General features: G+C 39.8%; 1 protein-coding gene across 2 annotated transcripts in view; it reads left to right on the top strand.

The window, feature by feature from the left end:
* Positions 1–23,190, top strand: part of Suclg2 (succinate-CoA ligase GDP-forming subunit beta) — a 267,562-nt gene that overhangs the window by 155,634 nt on the left and 88,738 nt on the right. For both annotated transcript variants that reach the window (XM_028855400.2, XM_037203937.1), the window contains 3 exons: positions 55–151; positions 9,678–9,839; positions 12,994–13,136. In XM_028855400.2, coding sequence (XP_028711233.1) covers positions 55–151; positions 9,678–9,839; positions 12,994–13,136 — 402 coding nt within the window. The remainder of the gene's footprint in view (positions 1–54; positions 152–9,677; positions 9,840–12,993; positions 13,137–23,190) is intronic.

Below are 23,190 nucleotides of genomic sequence, written 5' to 3'. Positions count from 1 at the left end.
AAATAAACTTTTTTGTATTGCTTGGGTGTAATTCCATCTCTCTTGAACACTTAGGCAGCCGACCAGATTAAAAAGCTGTATCATCTCTTCCTGAAGATTGACGCTACTCAGGTGGAAGTGAACCCCTTTGGTGAAACTCCAGAAGGACAAGGTACAAACAGCAGAAAGTTAGAAATACAAGTGGACTTTTATAATTATGCATATAAACTGTAAATTAGCCTGCAAAAAACTGCAACAGCAGCAGTCATGTTGCGTTCATTTCTCTCAGTAATTTAATTTCAGCTCATTTCAAATGCTCCCATGATGGTGCTCAACATTTTAGCATTTGCTGTAGGCAAATGCCAAGCCTTCCTGGGAGCTGCTTCCTGCCTGACTTTAGCCCCCTTCATTCAGTTCCTGCATGCAGACAAACACAGAGCCCAGGTTTCTCAGGAGTTGCTGCTGATAGAAGGATTTGGGTGTGGGTGTGTATCACGATACTTGGGTTTAATAACTGCACCTGATTTTTTCTGAACTGTTTGATGCTCTTAAATTTGTAAACTCTATAGACAGTTTCACATCATGCCCTGAATGGGACTTCCGTCATCTCAGAGAAGCCCCTATTCTGCAGTTAAACGCACTTGCTGTATTTGCTTTAGGTAAAGGAGGTATTTGGGGGAATGATTTCTCTTCTAGCAATGACTTGTACCACTCTTCACTATTTTGAGCCTCAGCAAATATTTTCAATGGAGATGCATTGCTAGCACAGGCTTTGAACTTCATAGAGCAATTTTGAGGAGTAGGGTGGTAGATAGGTAGAGTAGCTCAAACCAGAGTATAAGCTGCACAAGCTTTGACCTTTTCCATGCATTGTGAACACTGGCTGAATAGGGCTTTGCAGTTGAATTGGTGGAAGGGGCTGAATATGTATGTACAGACACCACTATGGGGACCAATGTGGTGTTCTTTAGAGGGTTTGTAGTCAAATTCAGAAGACTTTAAAAGACTCTGTCTTTGGAACCCAGAGAGACCTCAAGACAAATTCATATTCTTCATCCATCATATTCTGGCTAGAGATCAGCATACCTCATTGGCTAAGCTTCAAATTTATAGGAAAAAAAGCTTTTATTAATCTAAGTGGTAAAAATGATATTATAGATTGGTGAGCTGGGTTATACACCCAGAGTGTGACACAAAATAGGTCTATCCCCCACATTTATAAAAGAAGATTCCTCTGCTTAGTCAGTATAAGATTTTTCAGGAAAACCAGTGTCTAGCTGATGGGAAGTTCTTGTTTGAGGAAGTTGCTGAAAATATGGTATTGCATGGATAACCACAAGATTAAATCTGTACTTAAGTTGTATATGTGCAAGTTATGTTTATTTAAACTTGTTTTTTAAGATTTATTTTATATGTATATGTGCCTGAGTGAATTTATGTGTACCAAATGCCTTCAAGTGCCTCTAGAGCCTAGAAGGCCTGTCAATTGGCTCCACCAGAATTGGAGTTACAGGCATTTGTGAGCCACCTCATGTGGGTGCTAGGAACCATACCTGGGTTCCTAGCTGCAAGGGCAGCAAGTGTTCTTAACCACTAAGCCATCTATCCAGCTCCTCAAAATTAATTTTTAATTGCTGTGGCTAAAAAACCCTCAGTATTTTATATAAAGAGGAAAAAGAATAGTTGCAACTGTTTTTGAACTTATATGCCAGGCACTGTGGTAGACTTTCATAAACAACCTTGCAGAAGTCAGAGCCATTATTCTCCTCTTTAAGAGAATCAGGCATTTAGCATGACTCTTCATTGGCAGCGAGGTTTGTGAGATGGGCTGGAAGCCCTTGCCTCTCAGTCCAGTGTACATGGTTGTCCTACCATGCCAGATCAATTATAGCAAACTGCCTGTGGTTTTTGTTTGTTTGTTTTTTGTTTGTTTGTTTTGTTGTTGTTGTTTTCCTGGTTGTTCTCTTTTCAACTAGCATTTTGCTCTTATTAGAATGACCCAGAAATAGTCCCACGTTTTGAGAACACAAGTCGAATGCATGCTCAAGAAGTGAAGGAATTTACTATAAGGCTCTTAAACATAATATATTGAGCCACACCTGGCTGTGCAGGTCAGTAATCCTAGCCACAGGAGAGTAAGGAGTTCCAGAACATCATGGGCTACAAAGCAAGACTTTGTCTTAAGACTGAAGCAGGGAGCTGGTGAGATGGATCCATCAGGAGAGTGCTTTTTTTGCAAGCAGAAAGATCTAAATGTTTTCCTAGAACTCACAGTAAGAAAAAGTTGGATTTGCTGGTGTTCTTGCAGTGCAGCGCTGGTGAGGCAGGGACTGGACATCCCCGAGGCTCACTGACCTAATTGGTGAGTTCCAGGGTAGTGAGAGACTCTGGCTCAAAAAGTCAGTGGATGACACCTAGGGAGTGATGCCTGAGGTTGTCTGTGACCTCTGCGTGCATGTGTGATCATGTGCATAACAGCTAAACCATCATAAAGAAGAATAAAGAGAGGGAGGGAGGAAAGCTTTCTACGGAGTAGGGCGGCAATTTAGCTGTCATACTGTTTTATTCACCGTTGTGACCTGGCTGTAGGGGAAGGAGACTATACAAGGAACTTTTCTTGCAAGGTGTTCACAAACTTTATATAAAGGCTTAAAGGTTGCTTTTTAATTAATAAGAACAGAAAAAATTCATGAGTATTTTTAAGGAATCATCACAAAGCACATTCTGTATGTACAGTTCATTAAAGCAGAAATCTTACATGATATTTTTAAGACCAAAATTATCTTTAGCTATTAATTTGTTCATTGTAGCGTAAAAGTTTGGCTATTGAATTATAATCACAACTAAATGAGAGTGTTGGTTTATAACTCTAATGAGCAGTAGTCAAATTAAACCCAATTAGGAAATGGTGATTAATGACCTAATGAGTATGTTGGGTCTTCATTGCTGTCACAGTCCCGACGGCAGCCCTCTGTGTAGGAGCTATAAATGCAGTCATTTAGATCTTAGCAATGCTGATAATATTTATAATCTAACTGCTTACATCATATCCATGTAGGTACTAACAGAACATTTCACATGAAAACTTGAATTATTCTTACAATCTGGAGGCTTAAGAGCTGTCTGTCACATAAACATTTTGACTTAAAAGCGAGCCATTGTGCCATTTCTTTGTAGGAGACTTTCCTCCTTGTCCCATTGCATACTAAGCAACATTTTTTTTTTAATTCACTTTATTGTTCATGTTCTTCCACAACATCCTATTGAATGAAAAGTAGTGACGTCATTAACATCAAAGCTGCTGCGTCACCATTGGGAAATGTTTGACATGGAAGAGTTCCGGTCTAAGAACAGTTCCTTCCGATGTGCTTAACAATCTCGTTCAGAGGGTAATTTGACACCGAGCTTTATTGTGCTTTAGTGACTCTTTGCTAGGATTATAATGGTTCCTAGTGACCTACAAAAACCTATTAACCTTCACTTAGTTTTTGTCCACCAGCTCCTATATGGGTTACTTTTACTCACTTAACAGGGAGTTCAAGATATGGAGCAGCATGTGCTCAGTAAAGAATGAGGCTTCTCTTATTATCCATGGACCAAATCCATTCACTCAGCTGAAGGAATCGAACAGCCCTGCTTTCTCTGAATTGTTCTAACTCAGGCAGCTCTCGGTGCTGGCAGAAAAATGGTACCCAGTGTTGACCATTCCAGCAGCCATAGAAAACCCTTCACCTGGTTCTCATTAGCCATGTTAAGTCCCATGTCCAGCCTAGGCCAGTCATTGGTTCGTGCTCACATGGTTTAGGAGAAAGGCCATTTATTTCCTATTGAAAAAATGGAACAATGAAATGAAAACGCCTCTACAGGATTGACTCAGCCTTTATTGAAACAAAATTAAATTGTTGCTTCAGTAGATAAAGAGAAATCAACTACTGTCTTCCCTGATTTAACTGTAGTACCAAGTTAATTTGGTAAATTTGTAGCCACATGAGAACAATTTTTCTTACAGATTAATGTAACTGGCTGTCCATTTATTCTTTCATTTTCCAAAGTCATTTTGAGATTCTGCATCATGTCTTATTTCTTCTTCCCTTTCCACCATCTTTGATCACAAAAAGATACCATTTGGGGGGGTCTTTAAACAAGTGATAAGCACCTTATCCATCCCCCAGGAGATATTGGACAGAAAATTGTCATAACTTGGCATTGGTGCTTTTGACACCTGCTTGGTAAATGGAGGGCTGTTGCTAGCCATCCTACAGTTCATAGATTGGTCTCCCCCAATATGCCCAAAGATTTCGAATTCCTGCTACAAGTCAGTTCCGTCTGGAGCTGCCTCCATTCACTGAACTAAAGAAGTGGGAACCACTTAGAACAGTGACTGTGTGGCCCAGATTTCTTGAGAATTAAAGCTGGATGATCCAAAGTTAACTGGCACATCAAATTCCTTTCTTTCTTCAGATTTCCCTAAATAACCACCCTGTTGCTTCTTGCTAACAAGTGCCCATGTTGTTAGTGGGTGTCCTCTGTTTCTCTCATTATACACAAGGCTCTATTTTCATGATCCTCTCTGGTTCTGTACTCTCCCCACCCCATCTTGCCTCATATCTATTTTCTCTTCATAGCAACTGGATAAAAGTTCTAAAAAGTATACAACTCTTGGAACATCAATATTTAATGGAAAGCAGGACTCCTTTTAAAGCATCAGCATTTTAAAGCCGGCTTGGCAAGGCACATTTGAATAGCACATTATGGTTATTTATCACAAATCAAACACAGCACATTGCTTCAAGACAGATTATTTTCCAAACTAATTATGACAGTTGTACTTCCTGCTGTTTTTTTGTTCCTTTTATGTGTATGTCTCCCTTCTGAAATGCATTTTTTTTTTCTTTTGTTTAACTCAGTGGCACATTCTTCTGTTGAAGTTCTGGGGTCAGAGGCCTCTTACCGTCAGTCATGTTCTCCATCAAGGTGGCTGAATTAGTAGCTTGCAAAATCTCACACCACTAAACAAAACAGCACAAACACCCTATGAATATAAGTACCTTGGCTTTCTTTGATATTTGTTCAGAAGGAAAATTCATTTGTATAATCTATCAACCATGTAACAATATGTTTTTGATGGTGGAAATTGTTTTATAAATATTAATAGGTCTGTTTTTTTCTCCTACTTTGTACACAGATTGGTTTTTGTTCAAGATGAAATTTCTATAGAATTGAGGTTTCAGTTATGTGACACTGAAATTCTTAATGTCGGAGCTAGGCTCCACACCTCTGAAAATACATTTTATCACAGTTGTTTGTTGTTGAATTAAGTGAGAAAGCTAAGGTTTGAGCAAGCAGGGCAAGTTGATTTTATTGGCCTGTTTTTGACATAGACCTGAGTCCACTTGTAACACCACAAGCAAGTACATTGGGAAGGGTGTCAGCAGGGAAATCAGCATGAAAGAGTCCATTGGTATGCAGGGGTTAATCTCCCCTTTTTGTGTAGCTTTTATTTTGTTTATTCTTTTTTCATTCTTCCTGATAGTAGGAGGACATACTTAAGCTAAGTACCTTTTTGACTATTTGAGAATATTATGAATGTGGGTGGTTACTCATCTATTGAAGCAAGATATAGATGTGCTGAGAGGTATATCTAAATAGGGATCACTATATAGTATCAGTAAACATATGGGGGTTTGTGGACCTTTTGGTCTATACTGCGGTTACCACTTCTGCTGTTGTCCTGTAAAGAAGCCCTGGACAATATGTAAATGAAAATACAAATGTACATACAAAACTGGTGATGAGCTGGCTTGAGAGACATAATTTGCTACCCCTGATACCCATCCCCATGTGAAACTTTGAATCTTTAGCCACCATATGCAAAGGTATATAATTTGAGGGTCATCAAAAGCCTTACGTCCTTCAGCTAAAACTTCCCTGCCATGTCAGTTATGCTGTTAAAAATGTCAGTCTCTAAGCTTCTTGCTCTGAGACAGTTCTTCTTTATTCAGATGACTGCTGATCAGGTACAGCAGGTGGCCTGTACACATTCATTTATTTATGTCTACTCTAAATAGAAATTTAGGGCTATTAAAGGAATGAGACAGGTTATAGTAGTTTCTAGAAATGAGAGGTAGCTCTGTAAACTGAGCTACAATTAATGGGAAGCTCTAAGCGTGCAGAATGTACCATGTTGGTAATCATATTCCCCTGTGAGGCTGAGTGTCGGGCGTAGCTTCTCCTTCTGCCAACACCACAGAGTACCAACAACCCTGATCCTGTTTATAGACGATGACTCTGAGCTTAAGAGAAATCATGTGACCAGAGCTAGCTACTTGGGCAATGCAGAACTATATCTATGTCCTTGAAATGCATGTCACAGTCTTTCTCCTACTAAACTCAGCACAGACCACTTCTGTGACCATTTCTCTGACACCAACCAGATGTCCTGTTTTTCAGTTCAGTTCACATATTAAGAGTCAGAATCATACATTAAGGGTTCTGTCTCACAAGACTGATGCTCTCCATTGCTGTTTGTCACAAATCTATTTTGGACACTTTTGACCAGCCAGCTTACTTGAGTGTTCTCACAACCTGCTCTTCAGTTCTTGCCATTTGTTACGGTGGCTCATTGCATTCTGAGAAACACTTTCCACTGTTTTCAGATACAAAGGAAATTTTAAATTATTTCCAGGAAATTCCCAGGGGTGTTGTGCTCTGTATCAGGAAACAGAGCCAAAGGCCAAGTATGAGAATGAAAGATCTACCCGTAGCTGTATTGCTTAGAAAGTTACAAGGGTTTTAGGATCTCTGTGCCAAGAATTGGATTTGAAAACTGCTATCTTTTCTATTTGAATCCTGCCCCCCCCCTCATTTTTTAATACTGGGTGACTACCTACATTGTAAAGCTGTTTTAAAGGCTCTGGCTCTGGGGACTTTGGGGACATGGGGCTAAGCTGAAGGAATCATTCACTAGAACTTTTGAAGGTTATATCCACATCTGTTTTCTTGCCTACTTTGCTTCCTATCTATTTTGGTGTGAACAGCCACTGCCACACACTCAGCCAGCAAGGCCGACTTGTCAACCACACCTTACTACTAAGGATGAACTGAAATCATCAGGCAGAATACAGCCTGCCTTTCTCAGGTTACTGGTGTCAGATACGTTGTCACAGTCATGTCGAAATAACTGAACAGACCAAAGTGTATGAGACAGACAGGAAAGAGAAGGACGGAGACACCAAGACTGTTAGGCTGTACATGGGTAGGCCACACTGGCCTTTAACTTGAAATCCTCCTAACTCAGTCTCCTAAGTGCTGAGTTTCCAGTGTGTACCACTAGGCACAGCTTTGACTGTGCCTTCTTAACGAAGTATTCTTACTTAACTTCACAGTTGTGCAGTATTTTTAGCTTCCCAGAGCTCTTGGATCTGCACACATTGATCTGTTCCCAGACAGGGAGCAGCTGGCCAAGGCTGCTGTGGGTTGCTCCCCTGTGGTCCCACAGCCCTCTTTTTCAAGCACTGGGTTACCTGTCGGGTTCTCAAGCTGGTCATCAAACAGCAAGCTTCTTTCTGCACTTGGTATGTGCATCATAACATAAAACCTTTTGAAAATCTGGCTTTGCAGGCATTTGGTTGGGACTACCTTCTGAACTTTGCATACATCTCCATTAATTATCCTTTCTCTGGAGCAGCTTGCAACTGTATTCTTTGTATTAAGGGGCAGAGTTTAGCTTGGAACTATTTTGATTTACTGGTTTATTGATCTTGACCAAGAATTCTTTTATTTGCAAGTCTTCACTTAGAAAGTCAATTTGATAGTCTTTGCCCATTCATTTTGAAGGTGTCACTTACAAGTAATCTTGTCAGTGAGTAATGTAGGAGCTAAAATTACTAATAAATTAATTAGAATGTATTTATAAACCCAGTGGAAAGCCAAGAATGAAGTTGCTTTTCTATTGATTATTATACTGGTCTTTAACTGCTGAGAAAGTGCCTTTGCAGGGAGCACAGAGCACTGGCTGATTCCTTTGGTAATTGCAGAATTCCTTCATTACAACTACACTATTGTGGAAAGTAATTACTCATTCACTTCATGTATTCATAGTGTGGGCAGTGGCCGGAAGTTTGTGGCAAGACTAGGGACCTAAACATTTGTCACCTTCCATGTAAGATTTTCTCTTGTCAGTCAGAACTCATTTATGTAATTTTTGATCTTTTTTTCTACCAAGTCTTCTTGAATATAAATAAACCAGTTCTTCACAGACCTGCTCCGAGTGCTTGAATCATGTGCAAGAGAATTTGGGTGAAATCTCCATGGTGCCTGTGAGTTCAGGGTGCCATAAACAGCAGTTTTCTTTTTTTAGGAAGCAAGTAGAGTTAGCTGGCCATGGCCATTGCTTTTCTGTGAAGTACTGGGAAATGATGGCTCCCATTTCAAAAGTGAAGTGCTTCTCAGCAAAGCTTGAAGAAATGGCACAACATCTGTAAATGTTTGACCAAAGACATCTGCTTTTTAAATATCTCAGATGCAATTAGAGGATGTTATCATGGCATGGTGACACAGAAAACAAGTGTCTGCTGCAAGTGAAATAATAAACATGCCTGAGTCCAGATACTGCAGATGTTTTCCTCTTTCCTAAAGCCATCACCTGAATGTCCTGTTTGCAGTGCTTGTAATCAAAGATGCTCTGTGACCCAACTCTGTCATAGAGTGAGTTTTGCTGTGCACAAGCTGTTTGTATCCAACATGGAGGTCTGCCTCTAGCAAAGGATATGCACTGTAGTGCCAGAGGTGCCCGGCTTCTTGCCGTTGACAGACCTGGTAAGTCGTAAGATGGTCTGCCCAAACCGAAGACATACACACAGGTCAAGGAAGTCTGTAGACTCGGGATTGCATTCCCTGTTCTTTACAAGTGAGGAAACCAAGGCCCACTATGATTTGAGGCCATCTTACCAAGGTCACAGAGTTAGTAATGTATGCTAGAAATGGTTCAAAAAACAGATTTCAAGTTTTCTCACCCCCAAAAGTTACAAGGAAAAGAAGGAAAACATCTGTGAAGGAAAGACATATGAATTTGTTTCCTACAGTTGTCATTTTAAAATACATGTGCATGTCAAAACATCATGCTGTATACCTTAAATCTATTCAATTTTAATTAGTATTGAGAGGTAGAAGAATTAGGACTCAAATTATAAAGTATGTATTCCAACTCGGCATTCTCTTTCATTATGTCCAGAAATATTAATGAGTACTAAGAGGGTGCTGATAAAATACAGATTTTACGTGGAATGTCAGGGACAGAGAAAAAAAAAAAACTGGTATCATTACCGTGCTTTGTTTTCGCATAAAAGGGAAGGCAATGCTCACCTGCCAAATACTGACTGTAAGTGATGCAGGTATAACCATGACTCCAGAGTGCAGGAGTGCTAGTTTGTAGCTTTAAGTGGATGCTGGTGACCTTTGCTTTATTGCTGAGCAGAAACTGACAGGTATGAGTTGCTGTCCTTATTATTAACGCAAGTCCCCTCAGAACAGGGATCCTGTCCTAAAAGTTCAAAGGTCAAGAAAGCAGTGGCTTCCCTGCCTGTAGTGTGAGAAAATTTGAATGTCTGCCTCCTTTGCTTCTGTGCCTGCTGGCTTGAAGAACTCAGTTTATAGATTCCCAAGACTCTCAGGTATGGCCTCTTTGTCTCTTTATTTAGTTGTCTGTTTTGATGCCAAGATAAACTTTGATGACAATGCTGAATTCCGACAAAAGGACATATTTGCAATGGACGACAAATCAGAGAATGAGCCCATTGAAAATGAAGCTGCCAGATATGATCTCAAGTACATAGGACTAGACGGGAATATTGCCTGCTTCGGTAAGTACCAACACCAAGTCTGGAATTTCATAGGATTTCTGAAATACTATTTACTAATAGCTGTTAAAATCGGTCTTTTCTTATAGTGTCAAATGGAAGTAGAGTTTCCTCTCAAAATCCATTTTGATTGATGGTCACTGATTTAAAGCAGTTTCTCGTCTCTGGCACTGCTGAGCTTTGGGACTGGATAATATTTTGGTTTTGGGGGTCTGACCAGGATATGAGGTTTGGTAGTGTCCCTCTCCTCTAGAGACAGCTAAAGTTGTAGAAATGGAGCACGGAAAGTGCCCAGATGTTTCCAGGTGTCTATGGTGTGCCACAGCACTCCAAAAAAGACCTGCTGAGAGGCTGGGGAGATGGCCACTGGTAAGGGCCTGCAAACATGAAGATCTGAGTTTGGATCCGTGGCACCCACTTAAAAGCCAGGTGTAATGGTATGTGGTGATATCCACAGTCCTGTGGAGGTGGGAGACTGCTGGCATGAGGGGGCTTGCTGTCCTGCCAGTCTAGCCAAATGGTGGTCTCTAGAGTTAGTGAGAGACATATGTTAAAAAATGAAGTGGAGAAGCAGTAGAGAAACACACCCAACACCAACTTCTGGCCCTCACATGTCCACATGTGTGTGCACACACACATACACACATGCCCATGTGTATATACATATTAAAAGAACCATTAGTTTAAAGCATCTCAGCTTTGTTTAATAAAACTAACAACTCTCCCTATGCATTCAGCATCATATGCTAAGAAATGTGGAGAATCAGATTCTGAGACAAAAATCATTATCTCATTTCCTTTCTGTGTCTGTGATGAAATATTCGACTAAAGAACGTGTGGGAGGACGGAGTTTATTTAGTATACAGCCACAGTCCATCATTGAGGGGAGAGAGGGCAGGAACTTGAAGCAAAAACCATGCTTGCAGGCTCAATTGATAGTTTATTACTTCTTATCCAGCCCAGGACCACCTACCCAGGGAATGGTGCCACCCATAGTGGGCCTTCCTAACTCATTAATGAAGGGAATCCCACACACATGTGCCCACCAGCCAATCTGATCTGGACAGTCTTAGTTTAGACTCCCTTTTCAGGTGACTGTAGGCTGTGTCAAGTTGACAGTAAAAGTTAACTAGGGCACAGAGGAAGGAGCAAAGGACATGAATCTAATCATTTCACTAACATTTCAGATTGAATGGTAACCAGTTGCCAAAATACTTAATTCATTATGCCATTTTATTAATCAAACAACAGGCTCCATCATAGCCATCTGATTTAGTGAAAATGGCTTATGCAGCTGAGATAAGAATGGGTCTGTAGAGGCAATACAATTTCAGTTATTGTCCATGGCTTCTAGTGCTGTGATTTATTTGCTTCCGGCTTAATTGCACACGACTGTGTTTCTGCTAGAAACAATTCGTTGCACTAGAAACTGAGGTCTTCATCTTAATGGAATTAAAATAAAAAAGATTTGTTGCTCATTAAAACAACAGCATCATTATATTAAGAAGTGAAGAGACTTCAGCAGTTCACTGTTCAATACAACAGAAAATGGCATCCAATTACAATTGATACCTAAAGCTCCTGCTCAGTATGGGAGTGCTGTCTGAATGGTATGGATCATTCACACCCTTCTGGCTGCCATAAGCAAAGGTGCCCACAACTTCTGTAGACATTTGGAAAGGGGGACAATATAGGGGTGTGTTTAGAGCAAATTAAATACAGATATTTCTGTATGTGTCGCACAAACTGATTAAAACACTTCACACTTCTTGAAGATCTTTTATTGCACACACATTCTTTTTATGATGGACAATACATGCTTTATTTGCTGAGCTTACGCTTTGGTACACATTAGCCCACCCCATGATCCAGGCCCCCATTCCCTATTTGTATTTTAGTGTCCCCCACCTTAATTAAAGTAATCACAGTTCATAGGCTTTTCTGGGACCATTCAAGGGTCAGAAAAAGTAAAGGTTGTCTTATCTTGAGTGGTTTGCTGACTTCACCACCCCCAGTCTTTGTTACCCAAGGACAGTATGCTCTATAATTAAACATAAGAAGCAAAGGAAGTGCAGTTGATCAATGAGAGTTAGCTCTAGGAAACAGGAATTCAGTGCTAAACCATTACTTCAGTTCCCAGGAAAGGCCCATAACTTGTCTACTTTAATTCTAGTTTTAATACTGGGTTAGTAATTAGCATCTTGTATTAAGTTTTGTCTTTGCTTTTTAAGTGTGTGTGTGTGTGTGTGTGTGTGTGTGTGTGTGTGTGTGTGTGTCTGTCTGTCTGTCTGTCTGTCTGTCAAATGCTCTCTAGAGTTCAGAAGAGGGTATTAGATCCCTTGGAACTTCGGTTACAGGTGGTCTTGAGCCTAGGTGCTGGGAACCAAGTTGAGGTCCTCTGGATGAGCAGTACATGCTCTTAACCACTGAGCCATCTCTGCAGCCCCATGCTTTTGCTTTTTGAGACAGGGTTGTACTATGTGCCGCCCAGGCTGTCCTGTTACTTACTTACTATGTAGCTTGGGCTGGCTTGAATTCAGGCTCAGCCTGCTTTAACTCTCTGAGTGCCAGGATTCTAGGGATGTAACACTATGTCCCTGCTTCTTACACTGATTACAGAAGGAGCATCAAGGGATGCTGGGTTTGGCTGTTGTTTCTGATTTGAGTTGCTGTTGATGAGATCATATAAAGATGCATGCCTGCAGTAGGTGAAGAAAGAGCAGAGCCCTGAGAAGTTGGGTTAGTCACAGAAGGGTACACATTCAGAGAGCATCTCCATAGGGAGAAGCTCATCGTCACTCTTGGCTCAATCCATTTGAACAGCTAGCCACCCCTCATAGCTTTTATTCTTTCTACCCATTCTACACAGAGCCTTTCCAGAATCCACAGCCAAATTGGTTCCTCCCCTTAATTGTTGCTTTTGATTTGAATTATTGATGAATTCTCTACATTTCTATTTTCTTATTTATTCTTTGGATATACTTACCCCGATTTTTAACTATAAATGGGTGTGAGTTTATGAGTTGAATGGAATTCCAGTCAGGGCACAGATTGGCTTGGAAATGATAGCACCCTCATTTGGCTCTGGGTGTTTACACACCATTTTTCATGCTGAATAGTTTATCCTATGTCATGTTATGTGCCATTTGCATTTCAGTGAATGGTGCTGGATTAGCCATGGCTACTTGTGACATCATTTTCCTGAATGGAGGGAGGCCAGCTAACTTCTTGGACCTCGGAGGTGGTGTAAAGGAATCCCAAGTCTATCAAGCATTCAAACTGCTCACATCTGATCCCAAGGTAACTTTTCTTTAGTAGGAATATGGCATGGGAATATGGCATAGTCTTCGTCTTCTTGAGCCTCCACATGATGCATCTTGGCACTTGATGCTAAGAATGAAGAAGCCAGCATGTGTTTTGCAGCCTCAGGTACAAGTTGTGGAATCTATTTATTGCAGTACACGATAATTTGACTTTGTTTCATTTGGTTAAAGGCTTATAAGCAGTTTCTGGGTCCCATTTCAGAAACCGTACCTACAAAGTCTTGGGACGTGGAACAGAACACAAAAGACAGTGTGTCAAGCAACGATGTGATGTTGATTGTCATGTATTTGGGTAATTGACACCAAGCCATGAGTCCTCTGTGTACATGGCTTAGGACTCAGCCTCACATTTCTTTTGTAAAGATCCTGAAGATATTACCAGAATATTAGAAGTTTATAGAATTTTAGAATCACACATTACAGTATATAATGTATGGAAGAAATAATAGCCTCCCTGTTTCTGCGTGTGGTTTAATCTCCATCCTTTATTATGACAGTTTGTAGCATATATATTAAGTAGTAAAATTCCTGAATGTAGTTTTCCAAATGCTGTTGTTGATTTGTGTAAGTTTTTTCTGTTAACTTGAGTGTAGTGGACTGGACTGTATTCTCTGTGCCCAGCTGGGGCATTGCAAGCGTTCTGTGAGTTCTTGGTCAGTTCCTTTCCTTGCTGTCATTGTCCTTACATGGATAACAGGCTTAGACTCCCTTCTAATATCAGCTTTTAAAAATGTGTACGTTTCATTTAATTCTCTTAACTGGACTTGGGGCTAACTGTATGCCATAATCATTTGTATTAAACTTCATTCAAGTATGTTATCTCAGTATTGTTAGAGTATTTAATAAATTTTGTTGGTTGCTAAATTATTTGAAAACATAAGAAATTTAGACCATCCGCCAGAAAAATCATGAATGAAAACAGAACCAGAGTTGTCTCTGCCCCCACCAAGACCTGCACTACGGCTTGCTTCATGTGGGTGCTTCTCATTAAGAAGTACACTGGCAGTAGCTGGTTTGGCTTCCCATGCAGTTTGGTTCCACATGTGCAGTATGCTTGTCAGAATTTCTTGTGCCTTACTGTTTGCTAAGTATAGTTTACCTTACACTTTGCTGACTCTTTTTATTCGGATTCACAAAACCAATGTTAAGATATCATTAGCTATAAGATGTATTCAGTTCTCCAGTGTTGTCCAGGAATAGCAAAGCAATGCAATCTAAGCCACTTATCCATCAAAGGTATTTGGAAAAATCCCTGCTTATACAGGCTGTGTTGTTTATGTTTCTTTGGTCACCAGTGGTCCTCACATCCTATGTTCTTTTGCCCATGCCTTCATATTTCCTTCTAAGGGAAGAATCATTTTGTCCCCTAGAGATCTCCACTTGAAGTGCACTCTGTAGGTGCTGTAAACATGTGACACACAGTGCCTGGCTATCTCAACCACCAAGTACAAAAGGGCAATGGTTGGAATAAAACATTGATTATTAGCATCTCTGAAACTTACTTTTATTAATGATAGAAAGCCACCGAGGGTTAAATCTACACAGACAAGTATCAGGAGTTTTATTTGAAACTTTTTTTTTTGCTGAGACAGGGTTTCTCTGTGTAACAGTACTGGCTATCCTGGAATTCACTATGTAGACCAGGCTGGCCTTGAACTCACAGAGATTCCCCCGGCCTCTGCCTCCTGAGTGCTGGGATTAAAGGCATGCGCCACCACTGCCCAGCTGAAACATCTTTTCTTAGTAGCTGCTCTTGAATTTTAACGTCATAAAAGTACAGGGTGTAAGGGATTTAAAAAATGACTTGCAGAGCCATTTTTGGTTTTTGTTTAAATAGTCTCTTCAAAAAATTTGACTTCACCTTATAGAATATTTTTAAGTGCTTGGAGTATTTCAACTTTTTTGAGATTGGCTGTCATCCTGGGATGGATAAAGGGATGTGGGAGTTATTTTATTTTCCTCACACTATATCAGGAAAATGAATGCATAGCTCATCTCCCAGAACATTTTCCAAACCTTGAAATTTCTAAGCTGGTTAAAAAGCCTGGAAATGTAATCAGTGATTTCAATCCTGGCTTTGGTTCATGCAAATCAGAGAACAGTGAAACAAACAAAACACAATACAGCAAAAAAGGTGCAGATGAGTTGATTTGATTTCGCAAAGAAACAGCTTGTAGTTCTGGCAGTGATTGTTTCTAATAGAGCCCTGTCCACCTGCCTAGAGTAGTGCTTCCAAGAGCCACAGCTAATTTCTTCAAAGTATTGTCCCTGAAACTCAGAATTACAAATGGCTTATTGGTGTTAAACCACCCCACAGTTTTCACACCTATGTGTTTGTTGTAACAACATAATTTATTGGTAAAGTAATAAATACAGCATCATTCAAGAAAAATATGACATATCCCCATGTTTCTATCCACAGTGCTAGCCATAGCTCTGAACTTTACGTTTCTTTTCCTTGCCTAGGAAGCCCAAATACTTGTTTTCATATTTCAACATAATCTACATAACAAATTCATGTATTTGTTTATAACATATGACACAGAATTCCTCTTCTAAACTGTCTAAACCAAGAGTCTTCAAGATGGCTGTTAATCAACTGGCTTCACATGAAATTTAATCATTCAGTATTTTATTATTCTTGTATTTTCCATCAGGGCCCAAGTGTAGAGAAAGGCTGGGATCACAGGTCTCACAGGAGTAGATATGACAGAAAGTGGAGTTTTGTTGTAATCTGTTAAGAATATGGACACATTTCAAAAAAAAGTACTATATAGAATGTTGTCCTTGGGTTTTGTTTTTATCAATTATGCTTTGGCTTGTGTTTCTAATTCTTGAGTTTAGAATTCCAGATACAACATCTGGCCTATGTGAAGTGTCTGTGTTAATGAATAAAGCAAAGGCTATTGGCACAGTTTCCTCAATAACCCCTCTGCTGGCCTGCATTCACCCAGTCTGTTGCCCTCGGGGGCCTTCTTCTGAGAAGCCAGAGTAGGTGAGTGGCATTGGTGAAGCACCTGGCTTGCCTGGAACGTGCTTCCTGGTTTGTTGCCAGCTTAAGAGTGCCTCTTCCAGAGCCCTTCAGCTGCCAGAAGGAAATGTGCTACAGGAAGCCGAAGCCTCCTGTGAGGAGAGCATTCCTTATGGGACTCAGCAGCCAGGCTGCCAGAGGTTAACCCCCTCTTTACTGCTGTGGAAACTTAGGCATTTTTTTTCAATTTTGATATGCTTCAGGTTCCTCTCTTTCATAAAGTGCTTACTAAAGAGGGTTGCTTAGTTATACAAATTGAAATACATATATCATTCTCTTTTGAAGGGACTTTTTATTGGATGGTATCATCTAAAATATTTAAGGAAGGATAAGTATAACACACGCCTTGCATATACTCCTTGGGAAGGGGCTTTCTCTGGAGCCTTCATGTTTAACTCTACTGTGTTTCTAAATTCACCATTTTAACCTCAACATTACTGTAACAACACAAATTTTAAAAATGTAATTGGAAGAGTTATCACTAGCGGAGTAGACCCGTGAAACTGCCAACCAGCTCAAGAAATATCTTGAGCCCTCATGTACACGACCCCCAAATCCTTCTCCTAACCTTACCTTTTCCCGAAAGGCAGCCACTGCCTTCCAGTGTGCTAGTACAGGTTTGTTTAACCTGGTTTTGCTTAGTGGATCGTATGCTGTGTGCTCTTGTCCTCCTCCCCGTCCCTTCAGTGGTGGTACTGGCCAGTCTTTCCAGTTTCAAAAATCCTAGCAGGTGTGTGACAGCACCCTGGTTAGTTAATAAAGTCTTGCTCTGTGACCAGTGAGTTTGAACACATTTCATGTATTTGTTGGTCATTGGAATATCTTCTAAATGTTTAAGTCACCTTACCTATAAAGAAGATGTCAAAACAACACATTATTTCAGTATCATTTCTAAAGCTCAGTGGAAACTTGTGTCATCATTTTAAATGTTCAGTTCTTTGTCATTTTTTAACTTCAATTTAGACTGAATGTATATATGTAGAAATGAGAGCCATCCAAACAGGTTCATTTGTGCCCAGACTTACTGCATGTGCTGTTTTCACACTGATGGAGTGTTTACCTCTCTAGTTGGCAGCATGAACCTGGGAGGCAGGGCCTAAAAATGAGGCAGACTAAAGTCTCATGCAGTAGCCAACTTTATTCAGAGCATCAGACAATTTATACTCTCAGGGTTAAGTAGAGACACCTGAGTAAAATATGCAGTCACAATGGCAAGCCACAGGTGGCCAAAACGTTTTTCCATAGACGCATATAAGGGATAGTTTAGCATTTAATTGAGTATCTTCAGCAAGCAATAATAAATTGTCTGAAGTAAACTCATTCCTATCTGCTATACCTGGCAGGAGCATGAAAACACATTCCAACAACAAATCCCATGTTGTAAAGAAACTGAAGTCACAGGGCTCTTACCTTGTTTTCTCACAGGCACTCAGTTCTCACATGATTCCATGACTGCGTTCAGACAGTGGAGGGTTGAAGTGATTCATTCCCCTGCAATGATTCTCTAATTGTACAACCAAGAAAGTAGTTTAATAAAAGAGAGATTAAATTCATGTTTGAAAGAACCATCTAATACTGTTCGGTATAAAATTGAGAAGAGAGTATTTCTATGAGTCCTGTACTATGTGCTTCAATTTCTCCAGAATTGGAGGGCAGAGAAGTAAAACCTCATGCCCTTTTTCCATGTAGGTCTACCCGGATGACTTTTAGTCTAATGTTTTGGATTACTATCTGCTAAATAAAACATTTTAAAGTGCTGTACTTTAAGAGTGTATTTAAAGACAAAGCAATACTATTGTTTTCCTTAATTCATGTTTATATCAGAGGGAGGGAGTTTATTAAAAGGTAAACTGAAGCAGATAAAATTTTAAAGGCTTTACTAGGACAAATAGCAACCCCAAATCTGGCAGCTCCAAGCTGGCTTGGTCCTAGGACTCCATGAGGATGCTGAGGGACAGGCTTTCTGAGGTCGAACTCAGAAATGTAGCAAAGGATTGGCTGCCTGTCTACAAGTAAATATTACAAGTAAACATTTACTTCCTAGGTCACAATAGACAGGTTGCCTGTCTACAAGTGAACATTTACTTCCTAGGTCACAATAGACAGATTGCCTGTCTACAAGTAAACATTTACTTCCTAGGTCACAATAGACAGATTGCCTGTCTACAAGTAAACATTTACTTCCTAGGTCACAATAGACAGATTGCCTGTCTACAAGTGAACATTTACTTCCTAGGCCACTGAAACTCTTGCAGGTTTGTTTTCTTAGGTAGTACCCAGGGCAGCTGCCCCGTATTCTTTTCCTTACATGCTGTTTGAAAGTAGATTAGACTTTCACATGAACTGAGCAGATTAGAGTCTAGGTAGTCATTCTTTCTTTGTTGTTTTTGTTCTCTTTGTTTGGATTTTTAACCTTTACACAAACTTTATTTCTGTGTATTCCCTGTATAAATGATGGGTTTGTGGGTGACATTCTCATGCATGCGTATCCTGTGTTTTGATCCTATGCACCTCTATGGATCAGCTGCCCTCTTTCCTCCCATTTTCTCCTTATCTTCCCAAATAGCCCTCTTTTTGCAAGACTTTTTTTTTTAATTAGGTATGGATTCCACATATGAGGGAAGAAAATTTGTTTTTCTTTCAGGGTGTGGCTTACTATGCATAACATAATCTATCCATTTCCGTTTTATTGCAGATTACCTAAAACTTTGATCTTCTAGGTGGCAGAGGAAAATATTGTTGTTTACATCATATCTTCTTACAGTCATCTGTCAGTAAATAGCTCTGCTGATTACATGCTTTGGCCATTTTGAATAATACTGTAGGAAGCTTGAGTGTGCAGACATTTCCGTGACATGCTGAGTTAGAGTTCTTCTGGTATATAGCCAAGTGTTACTGGAAGGGTCATAAGTGGCTTTGTTTACAGTTCTCTGAGTAACCTCCCTCAGATTCCCAGAGTCAGGCAGCCATTCTGTATATGATAGTCTGCCTGAGCATTTATTCTAGGGAAGATGGTCTTCTGTTTGTTTCAGTTTGAAGCCCATTATTTAGTCTCCTCCCTTTATACCTAGATGATCCACTTATTAAAGCATACTGTTAGGGACTGGACAGATGGCTCAGTGGTTAAAAGCACTAGCTGCTCTCCCAGATGACCTAGGTTTGATTCCAAGCACCAACATAGTGCCTCACAACTCTCTGTTAATTCTATTCCAGGGAATCTGATGCCATTTTATGGCCTCTGTAGGTACCAGGCAAGCACATTGTGCATAGACATAAGGACAAAATACCCATATATATTTAAAAAAGAAAGGAAGGAAGGAAGAAAGGAAGAAAGAGAGAAAGAAAGAAAAAATAAGTGCAAGTCAGTTTTCTTTTTTTTAATTAAGAAAAATTATTATGCATTTTACACACCAAAGATCCCCCTCTTCCCTCCTCCCGCCCCCCAGCCTGCAAGTCAATTTTCATTTTTAATTGAAACATAGAAATTATATCTATTTATAGGTATGTGGCTGTTCAGTGCACACATGCAGTGTGTAATGATTAGGTCAGCACAGAATAGCTTGTTATTATTGAATCATTCTGCATTTGTGGAAAATGGAAAACTTTCTGCCCTGGATTTCTCTTCTCGTTCCCTTGCTGACACTCATTTTTCTGTTGTCTTGAATGCCTTTATGTTTATTTTACATTTCCTTTCCTGACTGAATCAAGTTTCTGAGCAGGCCTCCCATTCTGCAACCTGTCAGGCTCATTCGCTATTACCTGACGAACTTTTCGGCTATGCCTGGTAGCACTGCCATTTCAGACCATCCCTAATGGGGCATTGTCTGTTTCTATGCTCCTTGCTGATACACTCAGAAGTTAGAAGGCTGTGCTGTCCACTTAGCTTCTCATAATTCACATTTTAATGCACCTGATTTTCTTTTATGTTAAGTGGTTAGAGAACCCCACTGACTTAGGGATGCTTTACAAAATCTTGTCATCAGCCCCAGATGCTCAGGAATTATTCATTTTGTATGTAGAAAGCTTTAGGCTGTTACAGAGAAACTAGACCTCTAATCAAATGAAGATGCCAAATATGTTGGAAATGTGTAATCATTAGAAGAGTTAAGGTGTTGTTTTAATTATTATTATTATTTGATGCCACTCTCCCCCTGTCCCAAGAGAACTGTTGAGTACAACAACAATCAGATAGTGTCCAGGAGTCGGGTCAAGACTGCCTGACGCTTCAGAATAGTAACGATAGTAGTAACCTCATGATGGCAGGGTATCCAGAGTGTCACTGTTCTCTTGAGTTTTAGTCTAGAGTCCAAAGAAGCTTGATAGATAAATCACTAAATGAGAAAAGCAGACTCAGGGACATAATTCAGAAAAACTAGGCTAAACACCTTTCGACGGAGATCTCTGGTTTTCTCAGCTGCAGTAAATAGATGTTATAATCTGGTAAGATGAACCCCGAGGATGTGGGAAGCTGAGAATACTCCACAGCCCCTTCCTGGCTTCCTCAACACTTCCCCGGGCACTGCCGAGGAATTTGGAAGATCATCTTGTGAATAAGCAGCATGCCTGTATGGTCCTTCCTAAGACATGTTCCAGCTCATCAGTGTGCTGAGTAGTCACGTTTCTGCTTTAGGATATCTTACACACAGCATTCCCTCATTTATAGTTAGTAAGATGGAAGAACATAGAAAAGTATAAAAATAATATCTGGGTATGGTGGCACCCACTTGTAATCCTAGCACTTCAGAGGGAGAGACAAGAGTATCAGAAGTTCAAGGCCAGCTTCAGCAACACAGCAAGTTCAAGGCCAACCTGGAATATAGGAGTTCCTGTCTTAAACAATCAAATACATATATACATGTATATAGACTTTTTAAAAAAAAATTCATAATTATTGTGATATACCTGTAGTACCACAATTGACACTATTATGCAATATACTGCTTTTCACTTTTTTGATGTTTTTATTTGTCCTATAGTTATAATATTCTTAGTAGCTAAGTAGTATCTCTGTAAATATAAAGCTTATGTAGTTTGTCTATTAGTTGGCATTCTGGGGTCTTTGACCCTCTTTACATGCATAACTTTACATACAGCTCTGATTACTGAGGAGTTCCTGTAAGGTTAAATATCAGAATCTCAATCTCTCTCTCTCTCTCTCTCTCTCTCTCTCTCTCTCTCTCTCTCTCTCTCTCTCTCCATATATATATATATATATATATATTCAAGGATTGTTCACTTACTGTTGAATTATGTTCATTATAGCTGAGACACTTTGGGGCCTACTACCAACAAAAGGAGGGTCCATTTTTCCTCATATTGGCCATTACTACTGTTGTTCTTAACCAAGGTTAATTATTTCTATTTTATTCAGTATTTCTGTTGCCTCCTTTGTGACCAGCTAGTTTGTGTTTCTTGTTTATGCATAAAAGAGCTCATTGTTAAGTCACAGTTCTACACAATGATTTTTAATACAAGGGGAAGTATTGAGCTTGGTAGAATGGACCTTTGCATATATGTTGAAATCTTTTCCTCATCCTGTCTCTTGTCTTTGGACACAAAGCTTTTATTAAGTGTTTAAATTTGTTGTTTCATGAGTCAGCATAAAATATTGCATGCAGTGTGAAGTTGAAATATGATGCTCTCCCACTGTCTCAATAAGGTGACAGATCTCTGAATCTGACTTGAACCCCTATGAGTATTGTGAATTAAAATGGCATGGCCCTCTAGCCTTTGTAATGTTCTCATTATTTCCAGGGAACCCGTTATAACCACTGAAGGGGTCCTATGTAGTGCAGTGTGGAGCCCTGTTCCCAGCGTAGTTATCTCCAGTCCATGTGATCCTGCATTTGGAAAGTGGTCTGAATGCTAAAATTTATAAGGCTGGTAATTACTTATAATTCCAAAGCACCTTCAAAATTATTACAGAAGTATATAGAACAGTAAGAAATGCTCACTTTCCCCCGAGGCTAAAGCAGACATGCCTTCGCCTTCTTGTCTTTTTTTAAATGCCATACACAGTGTCCTTTTCGTAGTGGTTTAGTGCCATGTTCATGCTTTGTCCTCCCTCCCTCCCTCCCTCCCTCCTCCCTCCCTCCCTCCCTCCCTTCCTTCCTTCTTTCCTTCCTTTCTTCCTTCCTGTTTGTACTGGAGATTGAACCCAGAGTCCTGCACATACCCATAATAACTCTACGACTCTACTTTTTAGCTGTTTTGTCTTCGTGTTTGTGTGACTATTGTTGGCCTCCACAGACAGTGTTAAAGTGGGGCATAGAGTTCCTGTAAGCGTGAGTTCAGTGCTTGAATCAACAATGCATCTGTTAATAAAAGTGTCTTTACATATGAACACATGTAAGACTAAGTTTGGACTGATCGGCTGACATATCTAGTGCTGTATTTCCCATCAGAGAAGTGGTTCAGTGCTGGGGTAGACTGGATTATGGGAATTGTTGTGCCATGTTTGGATAATTATGGGAAGGTCTTCAGAGAAAGTAACATCAGTTACCCACATTATCTCTTAATGAAAGGGAAGTCAGGCACCCCCTAGCCTGAGTATATTTTTACATATAAAGTTTTAGTTAGTTTTACTTAATGAGAATGATCTTCTGAATTAGGACCCTTCACTTATGTGTTTTGAAAGTTTTTGTATACATATATAAACATCACTAGCTTTTATAAATATAAATTTTCTATGAAATGTATAAAATTTAAAGCATGTCCTGACTTTATTTACCTGACCCAGCCAGTAAATACTTGGTTGAGTGGTCTTCCAGCGTATTTCTCACATAGTAAGCACCCCCTCAGGTTCTTTTTAGTCTTCCTGACGGTCAACTTTTTATTAACATGAATGCATCCAGATCAGTAGTGAAGGATCATTGCTAATTAGAAGGTGTTAAAGAGGCTTGATATCAGAAAGGTTCTCAAGCAGAGGGCAGGGTAGTTAGTCAAATGTAGTGCTGTAAGTAGTGCTATTAATATTCTGTTTAAATAACAGTGGAAGTAA

The sequence above is a fragment of the Peromyscus leucopus genome, chromosome 3 (genome assembly GCF_004664715.2).
Source record: "Peromyscus leucopus breed LL Stock chromosome 3, UCI_PerLeu_2.1, whole genome shotgun sequence".
Classification (NCBI taxonomy): domain Eukaryota; kingdom Metazoa; phylum Chordata; class Mammalia; order Rodentia; family Cricetidae; genus Peromyscus; species Peromyscus leucopus.
Note: the sequence above shows the minus strand (reverse complement) of the source record. Positions and strands in the feature narration are given on the sequence as shown.